Genomic DNA, 27,909 nt, shown 5'->3' with positions numbered 1-27,909 from the left:
CATTACTGGCGTCATATCTTTCTATAATGCATTGCAGTATTGACACTCTATCATCCTGAATCCGCAATATAAGGAAGACAAGAGTGTGATCTGAACTTCAAAAGCAACGCATTTTCATTTTTTCTTAAAACTATGAAGCTTCAACTTATCGCAAGATCATTGCTCTTTTTCGGACCTGTTTTTTCCTGGGCTGAAGTTCAATATGATGACGACCTTTTGTTTGATAAGAGGGATGAGTTCAACGAGAATATAAGGAAATTGCAGGACTCGGGCTTGAACTAACTTATTTCTTTGGACCAAAATTGTTCATCTCGAAAACTCAGAATTTCTACAGGCAACAATTCGTCGACAAATTCGGAGGAAATTTTGGCCCTGCCTCTTACCTAACCATCTAACTGTCTGAAATAAATTTTCGCTGCCGAAGACTGTCGTAACGTTCCTGCTATTTTAGATGAAAAACTCTTCCGTGGAAAATTTTAAGAGTTGTTACATAAAAGCAAACCCGCATCCTAGGTCAGCTGTGGATATTACTTTGGGCGAACAAAAGCCTGCCAGATCACGTGTGCTCTAGCCAAAGCTATTCTGGCGCTCACTCGCTCTGACTTGAAAAGATAGGCGTGACACTCTCCACTGCTCAATTTATTTATTACTGACCTACCCAAAAAAGCATCGTTCTGAGACGAACTGAAGATATACTTTTTATCTCTACTGATTTTATATGAACAAAGGTAAATAATATTAACCTTAGATAAAAGAGGAAAAAATGATCAAATAATGATCTGATCCTGGGCTCGGCAGCCTGTTTCAAAAGCCTGAGTCAGGATTATTATTTTGATTGAAAACTATTTTTCTATAATATTTTTCGTACTATCTTTTCAACCCTTTTCTTCCGCTCTGAGGATGAAAAAATATATTATACATTTGTTATATAACGAACTTCGAGGCTGACTAATTTTGAAAAGTGCTAGAATAGACGTGTTTCTGCGTCGTAGGCGCGCATACTAAGGGTATCCCCGCCTAGGGTAGGGTGTTTTTGTTCGATCGATTGTGCAGCGCAGAGCCAGTAGATTCAACTCAAGTGAAACGCTAGAGGTGATTTTTGCGCAACCAGCAGCAGAGCAAAGTTCACTTTTTCAAAAAGAAATAGAGACACTACAACGAAAAGCACGCATTCTACGCCACTGGTGAGAAAAGATACACAAGGCCATCACAATGAAAACATGAGCAATCCAACTCGTAGTAACCGCAAAAGTTTGACTTAGTCTAACTGTAACTACTGACCGTTTTTGAGTGTATTTTTGATTTTGAAAAATGAGTTTGAAAGAGAATTGGCTGGAAAATTTGAAAGCAGTAATGAAATATCAGGTTATTTTCAAAATAGAATTCCTGTTTCAAAGCAAGTTTTAATCCAAAAATGCCACTAAATGAAACCGCCAGAAGATCATAAATTCTGAGCGAAAGAGACAATTAAGTTTACGGCAATTGTCTCAAATTATTTTTAAACTTGATTGCTTTCCCTTTTTCTTTGTAGAAAGGAAACTTATCAAAGTAAAACGTTACTTTCAAGGAGTTTCACGAAATGAAGAGAAACGCCTCACACAAAATGATCTACGACGCCGACGAGGAATCTGGCTTTGACGAAATTCCAGAGGAAGTTTTCGCCGAAGAAACAAGGTATTTTTACAAAGAACTTTAAGTTTCTTGACCCCTAAGCATTTTTACTAACCAGGGTCATCTTTTTTCCCCGAATGACTGTATTAAAAAGAATTGAAAGCTCTTGAGAAGAAAGGTTAAAAGAGTTGAGAGCATTGTCTTTTCCGTTGCCAAGAAAAAATCATTAGTAGGAAAGACTTGAGACCCCAGACGTCATCGCTCGAGGAAAACAATCACTTGAAAATAAGAATAACAACAGACTGATGCTTTTATTTTAGAGTCTAAAAAGACATCCCATCTGATTGTATATAAAGATAGCCTATCTGTTATTATTGGGACTTGTTTTTGAGTATGCCGGTAGATCGATATTCAAAATAAGGCCAGTCTCGGACGAATTCGACCCTGAATTAATAAATCAACCGATGCCGGTGTATGTAGTGAATAATTGACTGTAAATCCTTAGCCGTGTTATGCAACTACAATCTATTTCTGCCTTCTATAAAAGGTCAATCATGTAATCTTATATGAATTCAAACTTTGAATTCAAAGGGTCTTAGGGGATCGGCTCGTTAATGCGGAAATGGAAAAATCAACTTCCGAATTTAAATATTATTGACGTAGAAAAGAAAATAATTTGGTATTTTCAGCCAGCCTCCCGGATTCCTCGCGGGTCTCCAACACCGTGATTCGATTCAAGCCGAGAAAACTTGCCTAGATCGCTACAACCACACCATCAAAAGGTGTTTGCAGCTGTGGACATAAAAACCAGCTGCACCTTCCACCACCAGCATAACAATTTTAGTGCCTTGTGTGACCTGTGCGAGCCGCTCAATGTAATCGTCATTGGCCCGCACGATTCCGGAAAAACGACGGTAATCAATTCGCTCCTGATGAGCGTCAGGGGCAAGTGGACAGACAGGTTTGAAAAATCCTCAAAAAATCGACCTTCAACCTCTTTTCTAGAGCAAAATACGGGCACGGAAGCGCACACCAACTATCTCCCGTCCTCATCTACGAAAATCCCAACCACCATCACCAGAATACGACAGAACACAAGTCAGTTCTTTCTGCTGTCTTCCCTTTAGCATAAATATCTTTCAGACATTACGATCCCCACTGGAAACGGCCCCAGCATGTTTCTTGTGGTCGTGTTACATTTTGGGACACTCGTGGTTTCGAAAAAATTGCAGATAAAGAAAAAGCCGCGCTGATATTGAGATATATTCTCGAAGGAAGACTTAATTTCAGACTCTTCACTCAAGGCTGGTTTTCGATCCTTTTGAAGTCTTAAAAAGGATTCTTTATCTCGAAAACCCTTTCAGCTCTTTTAATGGAACGCGAAGAAATAAAACGAATTCGCGATTCAAATCGAGACCTACAAATTGATCTAATTTTATACGTCGCTTCGGCGAAAGAAAAGCCAAATCTTGAACTTTTCGACATCATCCAAAACGCCAGAAAAAACTCGAAGATTCCTTCCGTCCGCTCAGTTCCTATTCTCACAGCTCTCACAAAATACGACTTATTAAGGTAAGTGGCTCATTGAAATCGACCGGTTGCGCAGAAACGCGGTAATCTTGTATCGAAATGATGATGAATCTGTTCTTGGCCCGAGGGTTGGAATTACTCTTTCTCGTAATTTTACGTCAGTTTTAAACCTGTTTTCGTGTTCGGTTCTTTGTCTGTCCGGGCCAGTTCCAAGCCTCAGGCTATCAGGACAAAGAACGAATCTTGATTCTAAACTGATTATCGATGCGTACCAACTACCTGGTATATTACTGGTATATTACGGAGGGTACAGAGGAGGATATGATAGTCATGAAAAGATGAGCTTGTTCGTTTAAGGAAAGTCCAATTCCAGCCTAGACTCGCCCAAACTTAGCACTAGCCCCGCAAATCCCCCCGCCTGATTTTGAAGGATGTCATCCCCTCCCCTTTTGGAAATCAGACAAGTTTATTGTATGATTGTAACGCAAGCAGCTAATGAGCACAGCCATCGAGTTACTGTCCCTCTTACTGTAAGCCACAGACGGGGACCGCGTGCTTTAGCGCGAGTTATGACGCTCAATCAGTGCTCGAGGAGCAGTGGATTATTTTTGAGGTTGAAAATACTGCATTCTGGCACTGGTAAATTTGGAATATTGAACCTTGTCTGTCAAGAGGAATTTTTATAAGACTATAAATCAATCTTCAGCTCTTGCTTCTACGGGACCTTGTCAATTTAGCAGATTTACTGTAGGAATTTATGAAGAGGACATAAACTCTTTGTTGCCAAACAAAACGCTTTCATAAACTTGAAAAGCGGAAAGTCTCCCCGTCTGAAATAACCGCTGAAAAGGCCGTTCAATCCAACATTGCGTAACGCCTTTCAATGTCCAATTTTCGCCACCTATTCAAGTTCACCCAGTTTTAACAACCTTCATTATCCACATCTATCAAAATAAACGACCAAATCGTCATTTTAATTTTGTAGTTCGGAAGAAATCAGCCGAGTAGACGAAGAAATCACGAGCTATCATCCCAACTCGTTGAACCAGGAGAACCTGCCGGAGGAAGCTCTTACGCCATATCATGTTATTGCTTATAACTCGAAAGTGAACCCGATGGATGATGAATTTATACCTCCAACGCCCGATAAACGTCGAAACGGTGCTATGGTAAGAGTCCTGGGCTCGGCAATTTGTGTAGAAAACCTCAAGGTCAGAAAGGCTTTCTTTCCCAGACCGAAACTCAGATTTTCTACACAGGTTGCCTAGCACCATAGAATCAACCAGTTTTTAACAACCCTTTTAGCTAAAGCTATTCATGGAAATCATCGCCCTAGCTCGCCCCAACGGCCGTAGACGAGTCAATTCAGCATCAGCAATCATGCTGCGATCACTGTCACGTGGCTTCGTGAAAAGAAGACATCGATCGCAAAGCAATCCGCGTGATCGCTTTGTCAATGCATAGGCGAAATTTCCCTTTGTTCTTGAAAAAAAAAACGACAGACGTAAAAGATGCACTTTTACATCGATTCGAAAACGACAGAAAAAAAATAATAATTCCTCTGCTCAAGGTGTAATTTTTCTTTTCCCTTCCCAACTACATCCTTCCCCGACTCCCCAAAAAAGGACTTCCCACACAAACAATCTTAGAACCCATTTTTTTTTCTTTTTGAAAAAGCCTGAAGATTTTAGGCAATAATATCATTATTTATAAACAAACGTCTGTTCCGCAAGTTCATTCTTATTTAAATAATTTTATTCTTGGGATGATATTTTTATTTAATTCAACTGAACTGTTTACCGTTTCTTCTATAAAAATTCTTGTTCCAATTCTCAAACACTGAAACCTGTATATTGAAAGAAATCCTGTTTGAAATACATTATTGCCTATTTATGGTTGAAGACTTGACGATTTTAATTTTAGCCAGTTCGTCTTTTATTTATAAGTTATATATAGAGCTTTACAGATGAACGAATTTAAATAAATGAGGTTTGGGTCAGCTTTGATAGCAAAATAATTGTTTTTCGACGCTTTAGGATCATTTTAGCCTGAAATATTGAACATCAAATAGGCTTTCTTTCAATGAAAAATCCTTACATTGGAATCTATGATTGAAGAGCAGCTCGGATCGCCATGATTTTTGTTGATTTATCGAGGATTCGCCAAGGCTCGTGCCCAAGAAAGTGAAGAGATCCGTTATCAAGTCGTTTCTGCATCAGATCCAGCTTCTTGTTCACCTTGAGAAGAGTATTTGTGAGACTTTCGAGCCCGTCTTTCCCTTTTGGATGATCATCAGGCCTTGCCATCACAGTTTTGATACCAGCTGTAGTGGAAGTAACCACAAGTTCAAGGCTCTCTTGAAGTTTTTCGGGATCGTAGTTTTTCGGCACTTTTGAGGATATTTGTGACACAGATTTGGCTTTTTAATATTCTTCTAAAAATTATCCCGATCATAAAGAGCATTTTTCAGGCGTGAAAGGAACAGTTCTTTCATAGAAAAACATCTCTGGTGGAATATCGGGGCAATCTGCAAGCAAAGTGGAATGCTTTCGATAATTTTTTGCTGAGATGCCTCTTTTGAGTGACCCATCTTCTTCTGAAGGGAAAACGAGCAGCTTTGCGCTCTCGTAAAAGTCGCCATTTTCGAAGAGCTTGAAGAAGTCGAGAGGAGGATCAGTATAGAGAAGAATTTCTTCGTTGGAGAATAATTTGAATTCTTTCGGTTTTGGATCTTCATAAGCTTCTACGTCACGGAGCTTTATTTTGTCGTTTTTTCCTGGTTTACAGTCTACTTCTTTCTGCTAAACTGAACTGTCAGAGTATTTTAATAATGAGAAGCAAACTTCTTGAGCGATTTTCCATGCAGGTTTCGGCATGTCCTTCCAAGATGGCCCCATGCCGTTGAAAAGTTCCGCTTTTACTTTTGATTTCGGATAGCCAGGCGATTTCTCGAAGACGTAGTACTCGCCCTCAACAGTGAACTTCCCCTCGCCAACTTTTTTTCGCAGCTTTTTTCGATGAGACTTGGAAAACTGAAGAAAACTATCGAATATCTGAACGGTCTCTCCATTTTCGACGGTCTAAAAGACAAGATTTCTCTACATTCTACGATAGAAGTTGTACCTCTTGATAGGAATCGACAAGATCGAAGTCATCTGCGTCAATTTTTGGGACTTTAATAGGCGGCACTTCTTCGTCGATGATCAGGTCGAGAGTCCGTTTCTTTGATTTCTTCGACTTCTTCTTTTTCTTCGAAACTGCCTCTTTGGCTGCTTTTGAGACTGAGGAACCGACTGATTTTCTTGCTACTTGTGAGGATTTAGCGCACATGCTGAAGAAAGAAAATGGTAACGAAAAGATGCATCGTCAGGTTTTTTAATTTTTTGTGTGCTCAATACAATCGTTGTATCTTTTGAAGCAGTGTGAAGATAAAAGAAAGGTGAAGATAAATAAATAAGGTAAAGCACATTGCCATACCAAATGTGAAGATGTACTCAGCAGCTTAGAAGATCGTCGTTTTCTAAGAATAAATATTTAAACGCTTCGATACTTGGCATATAGAATCTTACTTTTGACTGAAGAGCAGCTCGAATCGCCATGATTTTATTTGCTTTAGGGATGAATCTCCAAGGTTCATGCCCAAGAAAATGAAGAGTTCCGCTTTCAAGTCGCTTCTGCATCAATTCCAATTTTTTCGTTATATTTAACAGCTCTTTGGCGAGATTCTCGACTGCATTTGATTCGCTTGTGTCAGCGTTTGGGTTTCCCATGATAAGTTTAATTCTTTTTACGGTGGATTCGACTTTCTCCTCGATGTAGTTTTGAATGCTTTCGGGGTCGCATCTCTTCGGTACTTTTGCGAGATATTTAGGAATATTTAATAATCGTAATTTACGAATCATAGAAGAAATCAATATTTTTCATTTATATCCATTCATGAAGAGCATATTTCAGGCGTGAAAGGAATAGCTCTTTCAAACAAAAGCATCTCAGGCAGAAGATCAGGGCTTTCTTTACGAAGAGAACCAGAAGGAATTTGAAGTCTTAAGAAAGCCTCTTTTCTGAAACCTCTTTTGCGAGAGTCCCCTTCTTTGGGAGGAAAAATGAGCAGCGATTCCTCTTCATAATAGCATTTGTTTCTGTATAATCGGAAAAAGTCGAGGACCGGGAGTGAGTAGAAAGAAATTGCTTCTTTGGAAAATGCTGAATAGATGACTCTTGTAGGTTTTGGATCTTCGTATTCGCTGGCCCCATGGAAAACGACGTTGTTAGGGGTATCGCTTGAAACGTTCTTACTGGAAGAATTCTTCTTCTAAAAATAGAGATGACTCTTAGACCTTATTTTCTCTGTTCGTTTACCTGTTGATCAGGTTGGGTATTTTTCGATGACACCGCTCTGTCTTTCGGGTAACCCCAGTCTTCTCGAACCCATGAATTTTTACTGCAAAGATTGGTTGCCGATTTGCCGAAAGCTATGCCTAGGGACTTTCACGGGAAAACGATTGCCCTTCGATTTTCGTAAAAATTTACTCATAAGTATGGATTTTTCAGCTGATTCTGATGATACCAAAATCTTTTTGATCGAAAAATGCTGCGGAAGACAAACTTAAGACTACACTTAAAGCTGACCGATTTTTCACCCGAGTTTTCTGGGTCACTTGCTTATTATTTTTCGAAAATTTATTTGCAAACATGAAGCTTAGGACTTCCGGTAACTTTTTTGTGTTAATCACCCGGGATTGTTTGCATCAGATTCCGTGAACTGGGTCAAAGCAAGCACCCACTGAGATTATGGCGCGCGCTAATGCTTTTTGGGCTCCGCGCGCAGCGTGTAAAGCACTAGCGCGCCTTCACTTTCACTCAGTTATCTGATGATTACAAGCGACGCGTAAACCCGCGTAAAAAGATTTTTTCAGACATTCAGGAGAAGTCTCTGATAGAGAACATATCGAAAAAAGAATGACGGGGCAAGACGGGCTCTATACATTTTCGATCTTTGAAAGATAAATTCGATGTTTTTCATAATATATATTGTTTTTTTGCGAATTTTTCTATCATATTTGGAATCAGCAGGTAAGAAAACATATGTTGTCTGAAAAATCAAGAAAAATGGATGGCTATTTCGGGTAGTTGGGGAAGCGAAAATTGGGCCCTCGCGCTCCCGTGATAGTCCCTAGCTATGCCCTTGATTTTCAATTTCGAGAGGACATCCGTTTTCTTGAAGACGAAGTACTCTCCCTCAACAGTGTACTCCTTATTGTTAAATCTCTTCCAAAGATTTTTTCGGTGACCTTTAGAAATGTGAAGAAGATTCTCGAAGGTTTGGACGGTTTCTCCATTCACCATTGATACTGTTATTAACGATGTTTTCGTGTGTGGTTTTTCATTCTTTTCCAGGAATTTATTTTTGGCAACATCAAAAACAAAGTTCTTCGTCGATAGATCGTTCTTTTTCACCGGCGTTTCCTGGGGGATAAAAGAGTCTTCCAATCTCATCGTTGCATAATTAAACGCAGTGCAAAATTTTTTGGGCTGACACTGATTTTGTTTCCATGGTTTTTGCCCCTTTTTCTTTGCCTTTATTCCTTGTTTTTTGGCTGCAACACCGACTGATTTCTTTGCTACTTGCGAAATTTTAGCACACATGCTGAAGAAAAACTGCTGCATGAAGAACGAGAAAATGGATGTTGAATCAAAGCACGTATATTTTCAGTGGCAATTTTCATTGAAGAATATGTCAGAAATAAAAGGATTCAGGAAAGAATTCATTGTTGAATGGCACGGAACTAGTTTAAGCTTTCATTGCTTTCTTGATACCATCATCGATTGCTTGCATGAAATCAGCTGTAACAACTGAAAAACAAGCTTTAATACTATCTTTTAGAAACCAACTTACCATAGTCTTTTCCAAGCTGGAGTCCGCTAAAACCGCCATGTACACAGCCCGCCAAATCCTTCGTCATAACTCCGTTCTCCACAACTTCAACACAAACTCTCTCGACAGTTTGGGCGAATTTAATCAAGTCCTGGTTGTTGTCCAGTCGACCTCGGTGAGCCAAGCCGCGGGTCCAGGCGAAAATTGAGGCAATTGGGTTGGTAGAAGTGGGGTTGCCCTTTTGGTGCTCTCTGTAGTGACGGGTTACTGTGCCGTGGGCTGCTTCGGACTCGATAGTTTTGCCGTCTGGAGCTCTGAGGACCGATGTCATCAATCCAAGAGAACCGAATCCTGAACAAATTTATCAATGATTTAACGAGTCAGAGGAAAAAACTAGAAGCCGCGAATCGCGCGGCTTTTTTGGTCATAAAGCTCGTAGCCACGACTGTATACGAAAGTATAAGAGTCACCTTGTGCGAGAGTATCAGATTGAACGTCTCCATCGTAGTTTTTGCAAGCCCAAACAAATCCACCTTCTGATTTCATGCACTGTGCGACCATATCATCAATAAGTCGGTGCTCATACCAGATTTTCTTTGCTTCAAAGTCTTTTCTGTAGTCCTAAATCCTTTTATACGTTTCGAAAGAAGAATAAGTCGTACCGATTGATAGATTTCTTCGAAAATATCTTTGAATCGGCCGTCATATTTCTTCAAAATCGTGTTTTTGGTCGACAAGTAGAGGGGCCATTCTTTTTCAAGAGCCATTTGGAAAGAAGAATGAGCGAAAGCTTTGATGGAAGCATCAGTGTTGTACATTCCCATAAGAACGCCAGTCTCCTCTGAAAAGAAGGGTTGAAGATTGATCAATAACTTGACCTTTCCGATGTGATTATCATCTTTATTAAAGATCTACCTCCAAAGTCAAAGACCTCCATAACTTCCTTCTTTCCGCCATCGTTTGGCGTGAAAACAATCTCAAACTTTCCACCACTTGGCGTGACATAATCCGTAGCTTTGTATTGATCACCAAAAGCGTGTCTTCCGATGCAAATGGGCTTCTTCCACCCAGGAACGAGGAGAGGAATGTTTTTGCAAAGAATGGGCTCTCGGAAGACAACGCCGTTGAGGATGTTTCTGATTGTTCCATTTGGAGAACGCCACATTTGCTTCAAGCCGAATTCTTCGACTCGCTGCTCGTCGGGAGTGATCGTCGCGCATTTTACTGCGACGTTGTGTTCTAGCGTTGCATAGGCGGAATCGATGGTGACCTGGAGACAAAGGTTATTCTTCTTACAGGGGCTACAAGGATCTTGTAGCATATGAAGGCTCAAGGCGCGTTCTCTTTTTCTTGCCTTGAAGTCGCAAGACGAAAAAATGTACCTGATCATCGGTAAAGTCACGATGTTCCATTCCCAGATCGAAGTATTTCAGCTCGAGGTCAACATAAGGAAGAATCATTCTTTCTCGGATCCATTCCCAGATAATTCTAGTCATTTCATCACCGTCCATTTCTACAACAGGCTTTGACACCTTGATGCGGCTGGCAGCAACGGCCGTGGTGGAGAGGGGTCGACGAATAAGTTTTGAAATCATTCTATAAATTCGATTCTCTTTAGATTGAAATATCTTTCTTTCTGCCTAGGTCTCTTGATAGAGGCGCTAGAATATTCTTTTTTACCTTGGTAAGACTAACTTTAGCTCTTGTGCTCAATTGAAAGATTTTTGAATAACAAAGAAGAAAAGGGGCGAGATTTATTTAAATAAGAACGAGAGGCGGCCACTTGCGCAAATTACGCCAAATCCATGCGTCATCGTAAAATACGAAAAAGAGGTCTAACGTAATTGGCAATCGTCAATTAATTTCCTGCGTAAGAACAATAAAACTTGGCTTCAGTAATGATTTATCAAGGGTTTTATTTTGAATTGAAAGAATCTTTACAAATGAGAAGAAAAAAATAAAATATGGAAAGCGGTAGTAAGGAAGGAGGTATAGAATTATTTGCATGAGAGGTTGAATCGCATCAGTAGTTTTAAAACAGAAGTAGTTTTTAGATTTGAAGTCAGGATTTGAATGGTAGAATGGTCGTTTTATGATCTTGCGGAATACTTATCGTTAAAGCCAGGGTTATCAACCTGAAAACATATGAAACCCCTAATTGAAAATTTGAAAAGAAGCTTACCCCGACAGAGTTGTTTAATTGAGACGATCTGATTCTCTTCGCAGAATCGTTTGTCGGCTGCTCAACTTCGTCTTCTGATTTGAACGAGAAATAGGCGCCAGCCCAGCCGATTCCACCGAGGATTTTGTAGACAATGTGCACAACTACCCATGTTATCATGAAGGAGTTTTTGTTGTACAATCGACAGCTTCCATCTTTGCCACAACTAAATAAACTCATAAAGAAGAATAACTGAAACGCAACCAAGAAGTCGCTTCGACATGTGAAACTATAGCCGCGTTTCGGGCGCCTTTTGCTCAGATTAAGATAGAAGTCGCAAGATTCTGAGCGATCTGAAACCACTTTACCTTTGTTGCCAAAGAATGCAAACACTATCAATGAGTTTTCCGAAGATAATGGGTCCAGGAATCGAGCCAATGAGTCGTAACATAGCAATATTCAACCCCATCGCCTGCGATTTCAGCGACTGTGGAACCATTCGCAGGATCGAGTTCGTCGCCGGAACTCCATTCAAAAAGGTAAAGAAAAGAACCAAGAATTCATAAGTCAACATGACGGCGAAATGACACTTTTTTTGATTCGGGCAAGCTCCAATTGTCACTTCGACGTTTTCTGGCTCTGGAAGACAGTCGCATTTTGTGATTTCCGTTGCATTTGAACTATCGCAGCCGGCAAAGCAGGAAGAAAAGTAACTAACTCCATTGACGCAAATTGGATCAAAGATTTCGAGTGAACAAGGGCAAGTGGAGTTCTCGAAGCATGAGTGGTCAAAGTTCGCCGCGGAGAAATCGTCAAGATTGAGGTCGGAATCGGTGAAGTTCAGGTCGGAATTGGAAGGAGAGGAAAGAACGGTGTCGTACTTGAGATTTGCTCCTGCAAAAATCGTTTCGTCGCAATGGTAGAATCCGACGAATGAGAAACAGAGGGAAATCAGCAAACTCGTGAGGCCGAAAAGTAACTGTTTCTTGACTGTTGGTTTCGCTTTTCCGACCCAAATGCCCCCAACAGTTTGTCCGACAGCTCCAGCAGCAACGGCAATGGCGCCAATTGAAATAGCAGCTGTTCCCGCATCAATGCCGTAAACTTCTTCGATGTATTTCGATCCATAAGTGGCGGTGATCGAGACAAATCCAGCCTCAAAGCCGCCAGTAAAAATAAGGAACATGAATGGCGCGTTTTGAAGAAGAGTCAATCCAGATCGCCACCAATCTCGAGCGGAGCCAGAATCTTCGTGAGTTTTGCTACTTTGTCCTTTTTGAATTTCGTGAATTCTTTGCTCCTGTTTCGCATCTGCATCCTTGAGCTTTCCCGGCAATCCGGCCATCAGAAAGCCAGACAGAAGCCCTGCAATTCCTCCAATTACATAACCTAACCACCAGTTTCCAACCCAAAGAGCGCTGTCGGGATTCATATCAGCCGGTTGCATCGCTTTTCCATCGACCCAACTGGACAGGAGAGATCCACCAACGAGGAAGCCTGCTGCGGGGCCAAGAACACCCGTTCCTTCGTAAATTCCGATAGCGATTGGAGCCCCTAATGCCTTGAGTGAGAAACAAGTGTCCATATGCTACTATGTATGTTACCTTCTTGGGAAAGATTTTCATCAATATATACAGTTCCCAAAGTCCACAACGCTGCTGCTCCGATCCCATTCAACGCTTGTCCAGCTAGAAAGAAGCCATAGTAGAATCGGTTTTGACTGACTCCAGCAACGATTTCGCATTGCTGCGTGCTTGTTAGACACGTTCCATTTTCACTTGCAGCGTCAAAATCGAGAGTTGAGGTGTAATCGTCATCAAGGAAGTGTGGAAGACTGAAGATGATGCCGCCAAGGCCAAGAATCATGAAGGTAAGCCCGGTGACAAGACTCTTCGACGCGCGGGCGAACAAGAAAGTGACTTTGAAAGAGGCTTTTCTTTCTGTAGAATTGTAGAAGAATGAATAGTGAAAGTAAAGCCTTTCCTGGTAAGATAACAATGATGTTAGCGATGTCATAAATAGAGGCGACTAAGCCCATATCAGCAGAGCTCAGCTGGAATCGACGCTGAATCGGACTGACCGTCACATTTACGAGGCCATTTACGACGAATCCCTGAATTACCATGATGAATTACCATTGATGAAGCTGTTTCTTGTCTAGTCGACTAAAGTTGTCAAAGAGCCTGAAAATTCACTCTATGGACTTGAATGCTAGAATAATTTTCCAATTTTCTAGTGATAGAATCGAAGTTTCATTTGCCGTTTTCATGCATTTTTGGTTTTTTGGGGCTTTCTGTATGATAAATGCTAATTATTATGCCTTTTTAAATCAAATACAGTCAAAATTACCTGTATGAACGCAGCAATGCACATAATAAGAACAAGAAACCACGACCTTGGCACGCAACATAGTCTGAAATATCTCCACTTGCTATCTTCCCCCATTTTTTTCTTGTTATTTTTTAAATCAGTCTGCTTTCTCTGCTCTTTACTCTTCTGGCGTTTATTTATGAACTTGCCATTGTTGTTGGCAAACGCTTGAAAAGGCGTATTTTCTTTTTATGAATAGGAGAGCGAAAAATATAAAGCTTGGACTCTGAGTTCGTGAGTTTACGGTTGAGATCGTCGCCCGCGGCGCTTCAAAAGTGCCATTTGGAATGTCGAATAGAAGGAAAAAAGATGGTTCTTATCTCAGATGTTGATACTGTGGTCTAATGAAAAAGAGAATATGAGCTCGAAGGCTCCCGGAGAGCCAGAATAGAGGGGGGTTGCTGAATGGAGACTGATTTATAAATTATAACAGCTCAACCCATTTTGTTCCGAGGAAGAATAATTTATTTCTGGATGAGTTCTAGAATCTAGAGAGCAACTCAAAAGCATGCATGTACATTCATAATTGGCAAAGCCTATCTCTTACTAGTCTTATCCTCTTATTACCCTTGAAAGGTTCAATTGAGTGTGACTCTAGCTTGGAAAAAAACTTGGGGGGTAGGGGGTCTGACCGAGGGGTCCTGAGGATAAAATTTTTAGGGCGTTAAATTTAGGCTTGTAAACAAATAAAATCTTTCTCGTTCTACTTATTGTGAATTAGTTTTCTAGAACCAAGATCGACTTAGTTTCATGAGTCATTAATTTCGAGAATCGGCCATTGGAGCAGAGAAGAAAAACGCGTTTTGTCGGAAAAAGTTATAAAAATATATTTTCTCGTTTGAAAAATTGTATAAAAATAAAATTTGAAAATGAACAGTTGGAAGAAATCTACTTCTGCGCGATTGGTGGAAGTTTCGTTGGCGTTTTCGGCGGAATCGATGAGCTAGTCTCCCAATCTTCTGAAAAACTGTGAAACTGCTGAACAAAGAGGATGATTTTATTACCTTCAGATTCTGCAGAGCCTATTTCGTGATCGATCAAGTTCAAGAGATTGTGGACGGAGGAGTTTGTCAGCTTGCTCGGCGCAGATTGAACCTAAAAGACGCTTTTTAGCGAGAATTTGACGTGTAAAATCGGTGAAATCTCGGAAGTTAATCTACCTTGAAAGGCGGCTCGACATTTCTAACAGATTCGATAAGTTGTTCCGCTCTTCTCTGACGCTGCTCAGGAGTCGTAATCATCGAACTCATCGATCCTTGGCGCTGCTTTGCCGATCGAACTTCATTTTCTCCCAGAAATTCTATCACCAGCTTCTTCAAAACTTCATACGCTTCTTCCTCGTTGTCCGCGGCGATGACCATGTCGAAATAGCCCGGCTGCTCTCTGTTCATGATCGCGAATTGCTCGACTGAGTGGAACGCTTCTTGGATTTCTAAATCGGTGCATTTCTTTTCTTCCAGAAGCGACTTGTACGATTCGGGCGACTTGGGCGTGATCATGATGTATCGAGGTCGAAGAGTCGTCAATTTCATCGTTCGGACGCCGTCCAAATTCATGTGGCAAATTGCCGCTTTTCCTTCAAGCGCGACTTTTTCCAGATAATCCTAAAGAAGAAATTAGCCGACATCAGCATTCGATGCAATTCTTTACCTTTGTGAGACCATACATAATGCCATCTGGCGTTCTGGCCATTTGAATAAAAGCTCCTCCTCGGATCATTTCTTGGAATTCGACGTCGTCCACGTGATGGTACATCTCTGCGGTGGCTTCTTCAGCTGTTGTGTGACTAGATGCGTGGCCGAACGCGTCTCCGAATTCTTCGACTAATTGCTTGACGAGACTCGACTTGTTGAGTTTCGGAGGGCCCGTGATTATCAGGAAGGGGTAAGGATAGTCTGGATTTGGCATCACATATTCTCTGAATTTTTAGCTTAAGCTCTAACTAAAGTTGGTGAGTAAATTTCGTGGTGTTATTTTCCTACCGTAATCTCTGTCCTTCCAAAATGCCATAAACCGTGTGCGTCATGTGATCCAGCGACGAGCACAATTCGGCACTCGGCCTAAACAGATTCCTCGCCCTAACTGTATCAATCGGCTCAACTGGCGTCCCATCGAAAAACGTCAATTTCGGGAAGAGATACAGCACCAATTGGCGATAGTCTTCAGTCTTGTCCAGTGGATTTCCAATGAGTTGAAGTTTGTGAAGGAATTTGATTTCTTGAAGTGGGAGAATCTCTTGCATATTCGCGAGTTTATTGTACCCAAGTCTCAGATCTTGAAGTGGCTAGGAAGAAATTAACATATGTAGTAGTTAACTATAGTAGTTATTTAGAATGAGCCAGCCGCCGCCAGAAATTCTAGTGGCGCAGCAGAGATTGCTAGAAGAAGCCCAACGAAAAACGGTAATGAAAAGTCCCCTCTTCTTTCTTTGATTTGTAAATTCAGAATGAAGAGATTCAAAGAAAACTTGAACTCCTTGGAAAACAAGTTGCTGCTGCGCAAGCTCAGCAACAAGCCGAAGCGCTGATGAAACAAGTTCAAAGAAAGCAACAGGAAGAATTGAAAGCGCAACAGCAGATGCTGCTGCAAAAGGTAAAAAGGGCATTCACACTTTCTGTTACTGACTTTGCGTTTTAGCGGAAAACACCGTATAGAAAGCCGGCGGTAGAAAAGAATCCGAAAATAGATGAAAAGTTCGAAGACCTTTTTGCAGTTATTGGGGAGCTTGGAAAGGATGTCAATCCGACCTACGGAGGCAGCAAAAGGTTGGAATTTTTAAAAAAGACTTGTTTCGACTGAAATTTCTAGCGCGAAAGACAGATTGACTCGTGGAATCCAGCACGCAAGACAGCTGGTCCGAGAATGCCTTTGGGAAAGTGACAAGATTTGCGATGTTCAGCTTAAAACCCTACCGTAAAAGCCCATTTTACTGCCCTAGACCATTTTGGGGACGCCACTGTACAATTACTGTAATGCGAATATTGTTAGAAATTGTACAATTTGTTCATATGAACATTCAGTTGTATAAAAGTGACTTTTGAACGGTTTTTAATAAAACTTACCAAATTGGCTTCAACGAGTGGCTTGATATCGCTTATTTGATTGTTGGAAATGTCCAGGACGAGCAGGAATTTCAGCTTGACCACATCAAACACATTCTGGAGCTTGTTTGATGACAGGTCCAATTTTAACAAGGGTAGATCCTCGAGTCCTTCAGCTTGGCGCAGCTCGTTGTAGGATAAATTCAGCGATTTTAGCTGCTTCAATCGGCTAGAAAATGACATTAGTGACCAGGCTAGATGAGAGCCGCGTGCGGCTTTTAATGTCTGCGTTCTGAAACCTATATCAAAACCTGAGTCAGGGCCAAACACAGGGCTCTATCTTTACATTCGCTCTGATTACCTTAGCGCTCTGATGTCGTCAATATTATTATGGGAAAGGTTGAGTTCTCGAAGATATTTATGATTGGAAGCGTTGTCGACATCCTCGATTCTGTTGTGCGAAAAATCTGCGTACTGTAGCATTCCAGCGCTGGTGAAATCAAACGCTTTCGTAAGACGATTGTGAGAGACATCTACTTTCAGCAGGTTTTCGAGTTGACCGATGTGTTTGCCGAGGCTTGTGATGTTATTGTGAGCTTTTGATGGTGATCGAAACTTTGACTTATTGAAATTAGAAATCAAGAAAGAGAAAAATGACACCATTCCTATGTTCAGGTTATTTATCAACTTGAATTTCAAAATATTCGCGCCCAAGAAATCCAAGCCGAGATTTGACAAGCACATTGTTCGAAAATGCAGCCCATCGCCCAGATCTGAGAGCCTCCCTTTGCACATTTCCATGGTCAGCTGGACTTTACTCACGGGAACTCTTGAGCTTTTTCTTGGACTGTCGATCAGGGGGGATTTTGGAGGGGCAGGGGGACCAGATGATGGGGAGGGGGCGACATTGATGGGGACGGATTCAACCGTGCTTTTTGCAGTCAAACGCTGTCCATCTGAAAAAAAGACATCTCTATTGAATTTTTTCTTCAAAAAATAATAAAATCTTACCTAAATCTACCGATGGGGACTTTTCCACCCCAGCCGGACTTTCCTGCATCTTCTACTTTCGAAAAGTGCGAACTGGAAGTTTCTCTATTTCCGACCGACAAACAACCCGATTCTAGAAAATAAACTTCTTTAGCACGCGCTCCCGGGCGAAACGCGGTCCTCCGGAGGACTCGATTCGCTGGAAGACTATTTTAAGGAAGACGGTTCTGAATGAAAAATAACTTGAAGCCTTGAGCTTTATTATGTGTGTGTTTTGGTGATTTTTGGTACAGAAATGTGTAGTTAGAATATTTTCAGTTGCTGCTTACAGCGGAAAAGGTTGAATTGTCACGTGATTCAGTCGATCTACCAGTCATTAGTTTCGGGTGGCGGCTCCCGTCAGCTCCTTCTGGATCTGAGCTGTCCTGAAATCAAAGGTAAAGGCTGTTATTTTTCTTTTTGCGTTCAAAAGCATTTCCTCATCTTCAATGAACCTACCACTGTATTTGAAATGACACTGTTTTGCGGGAGGCGGGTCTCAAAAGTCGACGGATCGCGGCTGAGTTGACTAAATGTTCAAAAAAGATGACGCTGATGATGCTTATTCAAATTGAAACCTGGGTCTTCTGGACAATCGCATGCCGGCGTACTGGCCCGACTGGCGTGCTCTTCTGAGTTCATTGCTAACGCAGCGTCTTCGGTACCAGCGCGTCAATTCTTGACGAACTTCTGTGTTGCTAAAATTGGGTTTAAAAGGGGGTTATTAAATTCACTCGATTTTGAGCTTGGAGTGAAATCAAAATATGATTATTTTTGCTGTTTGTCGAGTAAATTATTGACGAATTTACCTGAAACAATATACAGATGCAATAAAGAAGCCGCGAATAGAGTCTATCAAAATGTCAATGAGCATGACGATCCACCAGCCCAGCGTCTCGGGCGAGAATTCGTCTTGATGAAGAAAGAGCTCCTTGAAGTCCCAGATTCCATAAACAATGACAAGAATGATGCTGGCACGAACGATCTGGGTCAATTTCGGCAAGTTCCCAGTCACTAAAAACAGAATTCACATCCGAAAAACTCGCCCTTGGTACCATCTGCGCCACGATTTTCCTGGGCACTTTGAGTAAGTGTCGTGAGTTTTTGCGTCGTAGAAAGCTTGGACCAAAGGATTCTCAGGACTGAGAAGAAGAAGACCGTAGCAGCGAGCAGGAGGATTTTCTTGGGCACATCGTAGATCCATCCTATCCACCTGTTTTCTGGCTCAACTAATATCAAGGGTGTCAGTATGTTCATATTCCACATCATGTCAATAAAGAAATAGAGACTTACCCATGTTGGAATCCCAACAGACAGACTCCTCGTGGCGGTAGAGAACATTTGCGACAATCTTAGAAGGCTCAAAAATATTTGCTGGATAATACAGTTTAAATTAGGCCTAGCATTTTTGAGCCACGTGACCATATGATTGTAATAAATAAAGGAAAGCACCAGCCGAAAGGAGCAAAATACTTCATTTTCGTAACTCCAGTTCCATTATGAAAGGCAGTGAGAACCAGCGAGTGTAAATATGCACCTTCGATCTAAAGAAATTGACAATAATCCAGAAAAGTAGAGTATTGCTTTACGAGAACCCAGGTATAAATAGCGAGAAGGGAGTAGATTGTCATCGTGTCTTTTCCCCGGCAGAGGAGCTTTTGCAGTCTCTTCCCAACAAATTCACTTTGTTCATTTGTTTCTTCTTCTGAAATTTATCGTTTATTGATGAAGCTTAATTAATTGCTCAAGCATGTTAGTTGGCTGTAAAAATGCCTGTTTGATTATTTCGGAAATAATCATCAAAGGCCATTTTTCACCGAGACAATATTGAAATCAAAGAAGAATGTGGTCAAAAATAGATTTTTAGTTGTTATTCGATTTTTATGTTAAAATGAACAAGAGGAAGGAGTGGGTTATTTAAGAAGTCAGTAGTTAATTTATGTATCATTGCAATACCACTCTTTGACTGAGACTCTGAGTGAGAGTAATCTTCAAGAGAAAGATCTTCCATTGAAGAAATCTCGCTTTCTTGCAATATATAATTGTCGCCACTTTTTCCTTAAAAATCGTGTCAAACCTGCGTTTTCACGAACCTGGTGGACTCGTACTTATGGCGATCGCAAAGAAGAATACGACCAAATCGACGATGTTGTACAGCAGACAAGCCGAAAACTAGAAAAGAAGAGCTTTAAAATGTGGAAAAAATGGCTGCCGAGAACAGATTTTAGTCGCGAAGTCATTTTCGAATAAGAATAATGAGCTAGGCTGATCGGTGAGCGAGGCAGAAATCCCGTCTGCATTTTTTCCGAAAAAGATGATGAACGTGTCAAATTATCGGGTTAGCGAGAAAAGACGCTTTGCAGTGACATAAGGGAGCTTTCGCCACCAAGAGCACCGCCTGATATTCAAGCAGCTTATAGTTGAGCTTACCAGATTGAGATGAATTGAATTTCTCGTGCAGTGTAGAGAATTAAGCCTTCAGCCATGTTCAACTAAGCTATTTTTATTGCAATTTATACCCGAGCCGGCTTAATGCCACGCCAGACTGCGTTGCTCTTTGCTGGCCTTTTTCAAAATTGCTGAACGTTTCCTTTTTTGGAATCTTTAAAGAAGAAAATGTTTCAATCGAAATAAAAAAGACCTTTAAAAGTCTAATTATTCCATTAATATGTCTCTTTTTCTAAAATATATTGCTTTAAAAATTCCATTCCTGAGAATAAAGGCGCCAAAAATCAAGGAAGTGGCAGAAAAGAGAACGAGCATAACTTTGAACTTTTGAAATCCGGAGAAGTAGTACGCGATTCGGTCCCACTTGAGCACATCGTAGTGGCAGCCGCAGTGCCCTTCGGGAGCCTGAACAGACAAATTTAATAATTCTGATGGAGTGCGTTTTTTTTTTCTTTCTTTCAGGGAAAGAAAATGATGTTGCGTAACAAGTAGTTTTGCCGAGTAAATGTCATCAAGGATGACCATTAAGCCCTGGCTGATGAAATTATTTTCGACAGAAAGTGGCAGGGGTAAGTCTCAAGTGGATCGATCCATTAACTCGGTCTTTGATAATGTATCGACCAAAAAATCAATGTGCTCGTAATTTCTAAAAAATAAGGGACGCGGCGCTTTTTGGTCCTAGGTCTCTTGAATTATTAATGAAACAGTTTCCAAGATTAATTTCAATCAAAATAAACGGATCTGGACCTACATTCCATGTTCCATTATTATTGCATTCTCGCTTCACCGTCTTCTGCGGCCTATCCCAATAAAACGCCGTCGAGTTCATTGGGCACGTCACTTCGATTTCCATCCCTGCCGGGACGGATGGAAAGCAAGCATGAGTCTCGGACTTGTCACTGGTCTTGTGGTGGCCAACGTTGTGGTGGTGGAAGTCGCACCAGGAGTGGTTGTTTTCACGCATGTTGTCGACGAATTCTCGTAGATTGGCCTATCGAAAAAACTGTTAAAAGAAAGTCTTCTCATTTTAGTTTATTTAGGAGCCTGACTCAGGTTTCTACGCAGGTTTCTACGCAGGAAACTTACCATCATAGTTTCCTCGCAGTAAATGCGGTCCGCATGGATTCTGTCCGTGATGTTTGGGTTCAACTGCGTGATTTCGCATTCTAAGCCGATACTGTCACGCGACCTGTATACTTGAAGACCAATGAGGAACAATCCCCCGCCTGAAAATATTTTACTTGTGAGATGTAACTCATGTAAGAGAGTAAGTGCTGCTAAAACGATTTGAAACAAGATGACCAGTTTGACGGGGCGAGTAAATGGGTAATTAACCCGTCCGGGCCATTTGGGTTGGATCGCATCATCCCTACTTGGGGAGCTTTTCCAAATGACTCTAATCCGGGTTTCTACTGCATGTCATGTCTGTTAGAGCTCTCTTTCGAATGACTCATCCGGGATGAAATACAACATGGTCATTTCCGACCACGACTCCCTCCAGTCCGACTTTCAGGGAAGGTCTCTGGTAACAGACTTAAATTACCAAAGATAAAAAACCATAAGCATTCTGCGACCAAATTGTGCAGCATAAATTTCCGACAGCGCCCCCGCCGCGCTTCTGAGAACGGACAAAACCCGATTTTATTTGAACTCATGTCGAGTTTCTACGCATTTCTTTAGTGCTGGATCAAGGGGGTACTTACAGAATATAACGGAGAAGAGTAGAAATGTGTGGATTTTTGGATCAGTGAGCAATTTCTTTAGGTTTTTCAACTCGAGAGCCATTCTTTTTTAAAAGGTTCAATCAATTGCATTTTTTGTGTTTAGGATTAAGGGTACACCGCTCTATAAAAAAGTAGATTGCGGAGCGCAGGTTTCAAGTTGTTCATTGTTGATTTCTTTTGCGATAATTGTTGGCGATCGTTAATTTGAAGAAGGGTTTGAAGCATATGCTTACTTCTAATGGAACATACGCTCGCTGACAGGGCATTTGACATGTTCAAAATGTTACTGAATGATGAAGCAGCGCCGTTTTTGCCATGCAATGCACTTTTTTCAAAGGGAAAACAAAGTTGTGATGTTGAACCTTTCCTTATGTTTCAGACATTTTCTCGAATTTCCGATGAGTTTGCATCCTCGATTTCACTAAAATAAAGCTTGAAAATGCGCTTTTAATCATCATAAAAATGGTTAAAATGATTTGACTTTGAATTATCATCAGAATTTTTAGTCAATCAAATCAATTTATAAATTCAATTTAACAATTTTCTTCAAAAAAAAAACTTAAAGTTTCACGCACTTCACAAATATTTACCTGGTTTTTATTCATTCCTCTTTGAACGCATTTTTCCATTACAATTTTCGATGAATTCGTTCAAGCTTCAAATATGATTTTTTCCTCTTTTTTTCGTCTTTTGTGGTCGTTTTTTTGCTTCTTACGATTTTGGTTCGTGAATAGCGCTGGAGCGTTATTATTTGTTCTATTCTCGAGCTTCAGAGAAAGAAGGACGGAACGCTTCTTTTATTATTCCAATCTAAAAAGCTATTTTCGCGTATCTTTCTCTAATCTAATGGCAGCGGCTAAAAGAGTAACGATCTCCCCTGTGCCCAGCTTCAGCTCACGCTTCTCCTCCCCCGAGGGATGCAGCGACACCGAGTGAGCCAACGCGCCCCAAGCCCTGTCAGTTTACGATTTTAAAAAGGAACTTGAACTTTTCGAGGAATTCTCTTGTCCCTTCTCCTTTTTGCTTCCGAGACTCTCGGTCTTCAGGAGGTCAGCTCGGGAACCTGTGTAAAAATCTGAGTCAGGGTATGAAATCTTAGAAATAACCCCTACCCTAACTTCGGACCCTGACTCAGGTTTTCTATGCAGGTTGCCGAGTCAAGGAGACGACGCTTTTTTTATTTCAAATTGAGCTAGACAAATTTCTCAATTTGGCTGAGCGGAAAAAGAGCGGTCGCTAAAAAAAATTTCTTTCCACAAAACAATATACTTATTTATTATTATAATACTAATTATTTAGGGATACACAATTTTCTCCAAGAAAAATACCCTTCCAGTTTCACCGAAAAGCAGCTCATTGACTGCCAAGGTGGCATTTTCAAAGAGGATTTGTCTACTTTATGCCCCTATCGACCAATATAAATATACAGAAAAATATGTATCGAATCTTTTTTTCAATCATGAAACGTCTCATTTCAAAACCGACTTACTTATTGATTGGATTTCGTAGAAAAAAGCTCAAAAACTCATATCTTCAAAACAGATCTTGAAAAAAACGAAAAGCGAAGAGTGCTTCTTCTTTGTATATTTGAATAAAATTCTGCCCGTGACATTACAAAAACGAGTCTTTTGACGAGAGGAACTGCGTTTGAGTAGTTCCGTCTGTTAAATATTGCGGAAAACAAATACAACGGGCGCATAAACTTAGCGGCATTATTTCCGGCTCTTTACTTTTCCACGATTTTTCAAAAGTTTATTTTTCTGAAAATTTTAGCGGTTTTTTTGATCAAATTTTTCTTGCAATTGGGAAACGATTCTTGATTTGGATATTCACTGGGCTCGTCCAACCTGTGTAGAAAACCTGAGTCAGGAATCAAGAAGTTCCTGACTGAGGTTTTAACAGAGGCTGCCGAGCCCAGGCTATTCACCTGGTTGTTGATAGGATTCTCTTTTTTTCTGAAAATAATTTTCGCTAATCCCTGAAATCGTGTCAGGCACTAGTCGCGCTACTCGTGTATTATTCTCGCCCTGAGATGTAACAACCCTCAAACAGCCCTAAACGCCTATTTATGAGGCCCTTTTTGGCTGAACTGGAGAACTGATGAGCAATCGAACAATATAAACGATGTCATTGCAACTAAACGAACCGTCTAAAAATGTGATGAACAGAGAATATTTCGTCTATTCGCGCTGCTTTCTGTAAAAATGATGCAATATACGTTGCAAAACAGTAATTCATCTACCTGAAATTTTGGTTAATTTTCGTTGTCATCCGACTTTGGAAAAAATGTCCATTATTTGGCAGTATTTTCAAATTTCTGTAACCCAAAATTACTGCCAAATAATGGATTTTCACTGTACTATGAAATAAATAACACTTTTTGGCCCTTTTTTTCCTCAAAAATGTCCACCAATTCCAATTTTGACGAAAATTCTGACAAAATTTGACCAAAATTTTTGTCCGAGTTGGAATTTCTGGACATTTTTGAGGAAAAAAAAGGGCTAAAAAGTGTCAAAAAAGACCAGAATAACAGTTCGTTTTTTAAGAAATAGAGTATTTTGGGGAAACTCAAAAAGATAGGTCGAGATTCTGAAATGTAAATTTCGTCGAAAACAGAATCCTAATTTAGAATTCCTAAAGGATTGGGCACTTTCAAATTGCAGCCTGTTCCTTTTTATATTTATGCAAATTGAATAATATCACCCGTGGAGTAATTTCTAAGCCGTTACATATTAAGGTTAATCCTTGATGAGTTTCGCGCGCTATCACTTTCGGCGGCATCTAAAAATGCACTCAAGGTGCACCGACGCGCAATACGCATTTGAAATCATTAAATTCTCAAAATATTTATTTTACCAAATCTCGAGCTAGCATGAGTAAATCTGCAATAGATGCATTAAATAATGAACGGCATGCAAAATTGAACTGTAGAAAAAAGTAAGGATAGTCGGAGAAAGTGGGATCGCGATACTTGTTGACAATCGGTTCGACCGGTTTCCAGGACACTGTGGCCGAGTGGTTAAGGCGTTGGACTGCTAATCCAATGTGCTCTGCACGCGTGGGTTCGAATCCCATCGGTGTCGTTTTGTCTTCCCGGTATATTTGTTTTGTTTACTTATCTATCCTTCTAGCGTTCTATCATCATTTTCAGGACTTCTTGCTCGCTGCAATTAAAGTCAAAGTTGAAAAAATAAACTTTACCTTCTAATTGAAGAAATTCAATGACTCACGAATAAATCTGTTAATACCTCTATCAGATAATAACGAAAAAATGTAAGAATAAAAAATTCTAAATTCAGTTATGATGCCTTCATTTTTCGAGTTCTTGAATTAATGTTTCGAGTTGATAATAAAAAAACGTTTCTTCCAGCAAAAGAAATTAATTTAGAAATTCTCAGAATTACTAAAGTTCAACTCTGACTCAACAAAAAAGAATACATGTAGTAGAATCAACTTCCCTTTCTCGAAAACCGGAAAGAGCATTATAAGCTTCAATCCCCTTACTTAGAAAGGACATGTTCTATTTCTTCGCATAATCGGTACAAACGTCAACAACCGGTAAAGTCGGCGGAGAAGCTCTAGCGCCGCAAAAGTAGAAACTATAAAACCCTAACTCGCCGCCGCAATGATTTAAAAATCCGGACTCAACTTTCTTTTTCGCTTTTTGAAATAATCAAAAATGCGTTTGTCTTTTCTATTTTTTCTTGAGACTCAAGCTGGGGGCATTCTTCCTCAAGAGTCCAAACTCGACTTTCGAAAAAGGATCAAAAGCGACTCTTCCACGTCGAGAAAAGAGCCTTACGGCGGGTGGCGAAGCTTTTCAAGAGCTTCGAATCGAAAAGACAGCCAAGCTCTTTGTGAGATTCGAGGAACAGGGCAATCTGAACAATGCTGCGACAACATCAACATCGAGTGTTTAGGATGCAACCCAAGCTTGCTTCAGATTGGAATCGTGAGTTTTACTTCCTTTTCGTTCTAGTCATATTCTTTATTATTAAGCCATGTGATCAACAGACATCCGAATCAGAGCAAGAACTTAAAAGAGATTGTTTCTGTGACTCCTCTTGCATCATTTTTGATGACTGCTGCAAGGATCATATTCAAATCTGCGACCATTTGTACGATCCAACTCAGCCGCCAACAACAACTCCCAAAACAACCACAACATCCACCACAACCACAACTACAACAACGACAACTACGACAACTACCACTTCTACAACCACAACCTCAACAACAACATCAACTACAACTACAACGACAACAACAACTACAACAACATCTACTACAACCAGTACATCAACGACAACGACAACTTCAACAACAACTACAACAGTCCCTCCAACAACAACAACAAAAGCAAAGTCTGGCGAGTCTTGGATCTTTCGCCGTCTCTTCAAAAACTTCCAGGGGCACCTCGAGTTCGTCACTTTTCCAAGTTTCTTCCCCTTCAAAAATCCTTTTCAGAGATCGCTGGATGGAAGAATTCAAGCTTCCAAATATGCAAAGAAAGTACAACAAAGCGCACACTTACTTCCTCAACGCAGAGCATAATTGCCGTCTTGGTAAGTTTTTAAAGCTCAAAGCGATTTGCTCATCATTTTCATCTAGATCTTGCTCCCTTCCCAGGTGATGCTAACAAAGGAGAAGTGACGACTTACGATCATTTCTTCAATTTTATCGAGGTGAGATTTTTCGTCAAATATGCTCTTCAGCTACAATCAAAATTAAGGATGAAAACAACGATTATGGTGATCGGATGAGAAAGCTCAATGTCGCCTTTGACACTTATCTCGAAGAATATTACTACAAACGCGAGGTTTTAAAAAGCCAATATAAATAACACCCCCTTATTTTATTTTTCAGACAACATCTGAGATTCAAGGCTGCGATGGAAAGCATAAAAATGTCAACCAAAAGAAAGGCAAACAATATCGTCTGAGACGACTGACGCGAAAAATTGAAAAGCCGATAAGGAAAATTCTCAGAAGAAAGAAGCAACTTGAAAAGAGAAAGAATCAAAGAGACTAAGAAAATATTACTGTAACCATCAGTTGTAAATAACGTTTGATACGAATAAAACTATTGATAACACATGATTCGGGTCGTGTGAAAATCACCGGTCACTTTATCAAATCGGGGGTTTCAAAGCTCGCTCAACCTCGTTCTCATTCTGACTTGAATAGAATCAACAGAAATAATGCGATTTTTGCTTTTCTTCTTTCTATATCGGCCGTTCCGAGCTGATTCTAGAGCAGAGAGGATGAATAGAGTAGTTTCACGGTTTCACACTGTGTGGCAAGCTGAAGATATTGACACAAATCTGGTAAATTTTAATTGCTTTGAAAGAAAAAATGGTCGTTTTAGGTTTCATACTTTTTGAAATATATACTCGAGGACAATTTTGGACTGAAGGATGAAGTTTTGTTCATTGATTATTCTTCAAAAAAGACTGCACAAAGAAACGTGACTGAAAATGAGGTTGAGGAAATATGCTACGATGGTATGCAGCGTGTTTTTTATGGAAATCAAGGAAATCCTCGTAATGGTTTATATGATGGAAATTGCAGCCCATCCAGTTCGTTTTTCGGTACGCAATATATTTCTTCAGAAGATTACCCTTATCTGTACCGGAAACGGAGAACATCATCAGAAGAGAACATTTCTTACGGAGAAGAAATGAACATTGTCATACTCACAGTCCGGCTAATAACGAAGACAAAGCTCGACAAGAAAGGGTTTGCAAAGAAAGCCGAGGAAGGAATGCGAAATCGAGGACTTATTCTGATCAAAATGATTCCTTATGATCCCGACACAACACTCTACTTTTGGACCCAGCAGTGTTTCCTCATCGCGACTATTTCTTGTAGCTTGGCCTTCGTTATCATCAACGCGAAATTTAACGGAAAGCTGTCCATATTGTCTTCTATGATTTTCGCGCTGATTCCAATTATCGAAATTCTTCCTCCTGTTTTTGTCTGGTACGAGTACAACACTGTCTCCAACCTCGCTGTTGATCCTGTTCAATGGGTCTCAATTTCGCTGATTGTTAGCGCGTCGCTGAAGCTTCTCAACCACGTGATCACGATATTTTTGCTCATGAGAACGGAGAAAAGTGGG

At 40.5% G+C, this 27,909-nt stretch overlaps 9 protein-coding genes and 1 non-coding gene across 14 annotated transcripts in view; 5 read left to right on the top strand and 5 right to left on the bottom strand.

Moving 5' to 3' along the window:
• LOC145699672 (carbonic anhydrase 2-like) overlaps positions 1 to 27,909 on the top strand; it is a 79,177-nt gene that overhangs the window by 17,763 nt on the left and 33,505 nt on the right. The window lies entirely within an intron of this gene.
• Positions 618 to 5,042, top strand: LOC145699668 (uncharacterized). Of its 3 annotated transcripts, none has more exons than XM_081776939.1 (9): positions 618 to 728; positions 1,568 to 1,674; positions 2,301 to 2,393; positions 2,456 to 2,572; positions 2,617 to 2,709; positions 2,755 to 2,915; positions 2,976 to 3,183; positions 4,127 to 4,310; positions 4,447 to 5,042. In XM_081776939.1, exons 2-9 carry the CDS (start codon positions 1,580 to 1,582, stop codon positions 4,603 to 4,605), a joined length of 1,110 nt encoding a protein of 369 aa, XP_081633065.1. In that variant the 5' UTR covers positions 618 to 728; positions 1,568 to 1,579; the 3' UTR covers positions 4,606 to 5,042. The 3 variants fall into 3 exon arrangements, with proteins under 3 accessions (XP_081633065.1, XP_081633064.1, XP_081633063.1); XM_081776938.1 differs by lacking the exon at positions 618 to 728 and adding an exon at positions 1,022 to 1,184; XM_081776937.1 differs by lacking the exon at positions 618 to 728 and adding an exon at positions 1,232 to 1,365.
• On the bottom strand, positions 4,931 to 6,494 carry LOC145699673 (uncharacterized). The gene is made up of 4 exons (XM_081776946.1): positions 6,265 to 6,494; positions 5,985 to 6,221; positions 5,239 to 5,942; positions 4,931 to 5,189 (listed from the first exon to the last, which is right to left on the bottom strand). The coding sequence occupies exons 1-3, from the start codon at positions 6,469 to 6,471 to the stop codon at positions 5,592 to 5,594; spliced, it is 795 nt and encodes a 264-aa protein (XP_081633072.1). The 5' UTR covers positions 6,472 to 6,494; the 3' UTR covers positions 4,931 to 5,189; positions 5,239 to 5,591.
• On the bottom strand, positions 8,823 to 10,780 carry LOC145700133 (isocitrate dehydrogenase [NADP], mitochondrial-like). Its single transcript, XM_081777388.1, has 7 exons — positions 10,697 to 10,780; positions 10,399 to 10,612; positions 9,932 to 10,286; positions 9,679 to 9,857; positions 9,487 to 9,637; positions 9,038 to 9,367; positions 8,823 to 8,994 (listed from the first exon to the last, which is right to left on the bottom strand). Exons 2-7 carry the CDS (start codon positions 10,609 to 10,611, stop codon positions 8,933 to 8,935), a joined length of 1,290 nt encoding a protein of 429 aa, XP_081633514.1. The 5' UTR covers position 10,612; positions 10,697 to 10,780; the 3' UTR covers positions 8,823 to 8,932.
• On the bottom strand, positions 10,908 to 14,195 carry LOC145700132 (solute carrier organic anion transporter family member 4A1-like). Its single transcript, XM_081777387.1, has 6 exons — positions 13,527 to 14,195; positions 13,163 to 13,290; positions 12,782 to 13,098; positions 11,546 to 12,731; positions 11,199 to 11,403; positions 10,908 to 11,151 (listed from the first exon to the last, which is right to left on the bottom strand). The coding sequence occupies exons 1-6, from the start codon at positions 13,620 to 13,622 to the stop codon at positions 11,107 to 11,109; spliced, it is 1,977 nt and encodes a 658-aa protein (XP_081633513.1). The 5' UTR covers positions 13,623 to 14,195; the 3' UTR covers positions 10,908 to 11,106.
• Positions 14,333 to 17,251, bottom strand: LOC145697549 (leucine-rich repeat and guanylate kinase domain-containing protein-like). The gene is made up of 7 exons (XM_081774771.1): positions 16,950 to 17,251; positions 16,610 to 16,817; positions 15,530 to 15,831; positions 15,198 to 15,465; positions 14,708 to 15,151; positions 14,552 to 14,642; positions 14,333 to 14,506 (listed from the first exon to the last, which is right to left on the bottom strand). Exons 1-7 carry the CDS (start codon positions 17,249 to 17,251, stop codon positions 14,436 to 14,438), a joined length of 1,686 nt encoding a protein of 561 aa, XP_081630897.1. The 3' UTR covers positions 14,333 to 14,435.
• LOC145700134 (uncharacterized) lies at positions 15,853 to 16,579 on the top strand. Its single transcript, XM_081777389.1, has 4 exons — positions 15,853 to 15,949; positions 15,993 to 16,139; positions 16,185 to 16,312; positions 16,356 to 16,579. Exons 1-4 carry the CDS (start codon positions 15,881 to 15,883, stop codon positions 16,462 to 16,464), a joined length of 453 nt encoding a protein of 150 aa, XP_081633515.1. The 5' UTR covers positions 15,853 to 15,880; the 3' UTR covers positions 16,465 to 16,579.
• LOC145696981 (corticotropin-releasing factor receptor 1-like) lies at positions 17,835 to 23,362 on the bottom strand. 3 transcript variants are annotated; one of them, XM_081774116.1, is made up of 17 exons: positions 23,279 to 23,362; positions 22,380 to 22,599; positions 22,160 to 22,210; positions 21,769 to 21,854; positions 21,152 to 21,291; positions 20,817 to 21,056; positions 20,330 to 20,470; positions 20,048 to 20,095; positions 19,711 to 19,789; positions 19,207 to 19,322; positions 19,040 to 19,161; positions 18,911 to 18,969; positions 18,673 to 18,846; positions 18,427 to 18,631; positions 18,196 to 18,315; positions 18,077 to 18,146; positions 17,835 to 18,003 (listed from the first exon to the last, which is right to left on the bottom strand). In XM_081774116.1, the coding sequence occupies exons 4-17, from the start codon at positions 21,848 to 21,850 to the stop codon at positions 17,893 to 17,895; spliced, it is 1,707 nt and encodes a 568-aa protein (XP_081630242.1). In that variant the 5' UTR covers positions 21,851 to 21,854; positions 22,160 to 22,210; positions 22,380 to 22,599; positions 23,279 to 23,362; the 3' UTR covers positions 17,835 to 17,892. The 3 variants fall into 3 exon arrangements, with proteins under 3 accessions (XP_081630242.1, XP_081630243.1, XP_081630241.1); XM_081774117.1 differs by lacking the exon at positions 23,279 to 23,362 and having other exon boundaries at positions 22,380 to 22,613; XM_081774115.1 differs by lacking the exons at positions 21,769 to 21,854; positions 22,160 to 22,210; positions 22,380 to 22,599; positions 23,279 to 23,362 and adding an exon at positions 21,609 to 21,723.
• Positions 24,791 to 24,872, top strand: TRNAS-GCU (transfer RNA serine (anticodon GCU)). The gene has a single exon. It is a non-coding gene; the product is annotated as a tRNA-Ser (tRNA).
• On the top strand, positions 25,403 to 26,873 carry LOC145697349 (uncharacterized). Its single transcript, XM_081774541.1, has 6 exons — positions 25,403 to 25,741; positions 25,789 to 26,210; positions 26,257 to 26,354; positions 26,401 to 26,474; positions 26,522 to 26,608; positions 26,656 to 26,873. The coding sequence occupies exons 1-6, from the start codon at positions 25,469 to 25,471 to the stop codon at positions 26,818 to 26,820; spliced, it is 1,119 nt and encodes a 372-aa protein (XP_081630667.1). The 5' UTR covers positions 25,403 to 25,468; the 3' UTR covers positions 26,821 to 26,873.

This window comes from Oikopleura dioica, chromosome 2 (assembly GCF_907165135.1).
Source record: "Oikopleura dioica chromosome 2, OKI2018_I68_1.0, whole genome shotgun sequence".
NCBI classification, from domain to species: domain Eukaryota; kingdom Metazoa; phylum Chordata; class Appendicularia; order Copelata; family Oikopleuridae; genus Oikopleura; species Oikopleura dioica.
The sequence above is the reverse complement of the archived record's forward strand: the minus strand, read 5'-3'. Positions and strand labels throughout refer to the sequence as shown.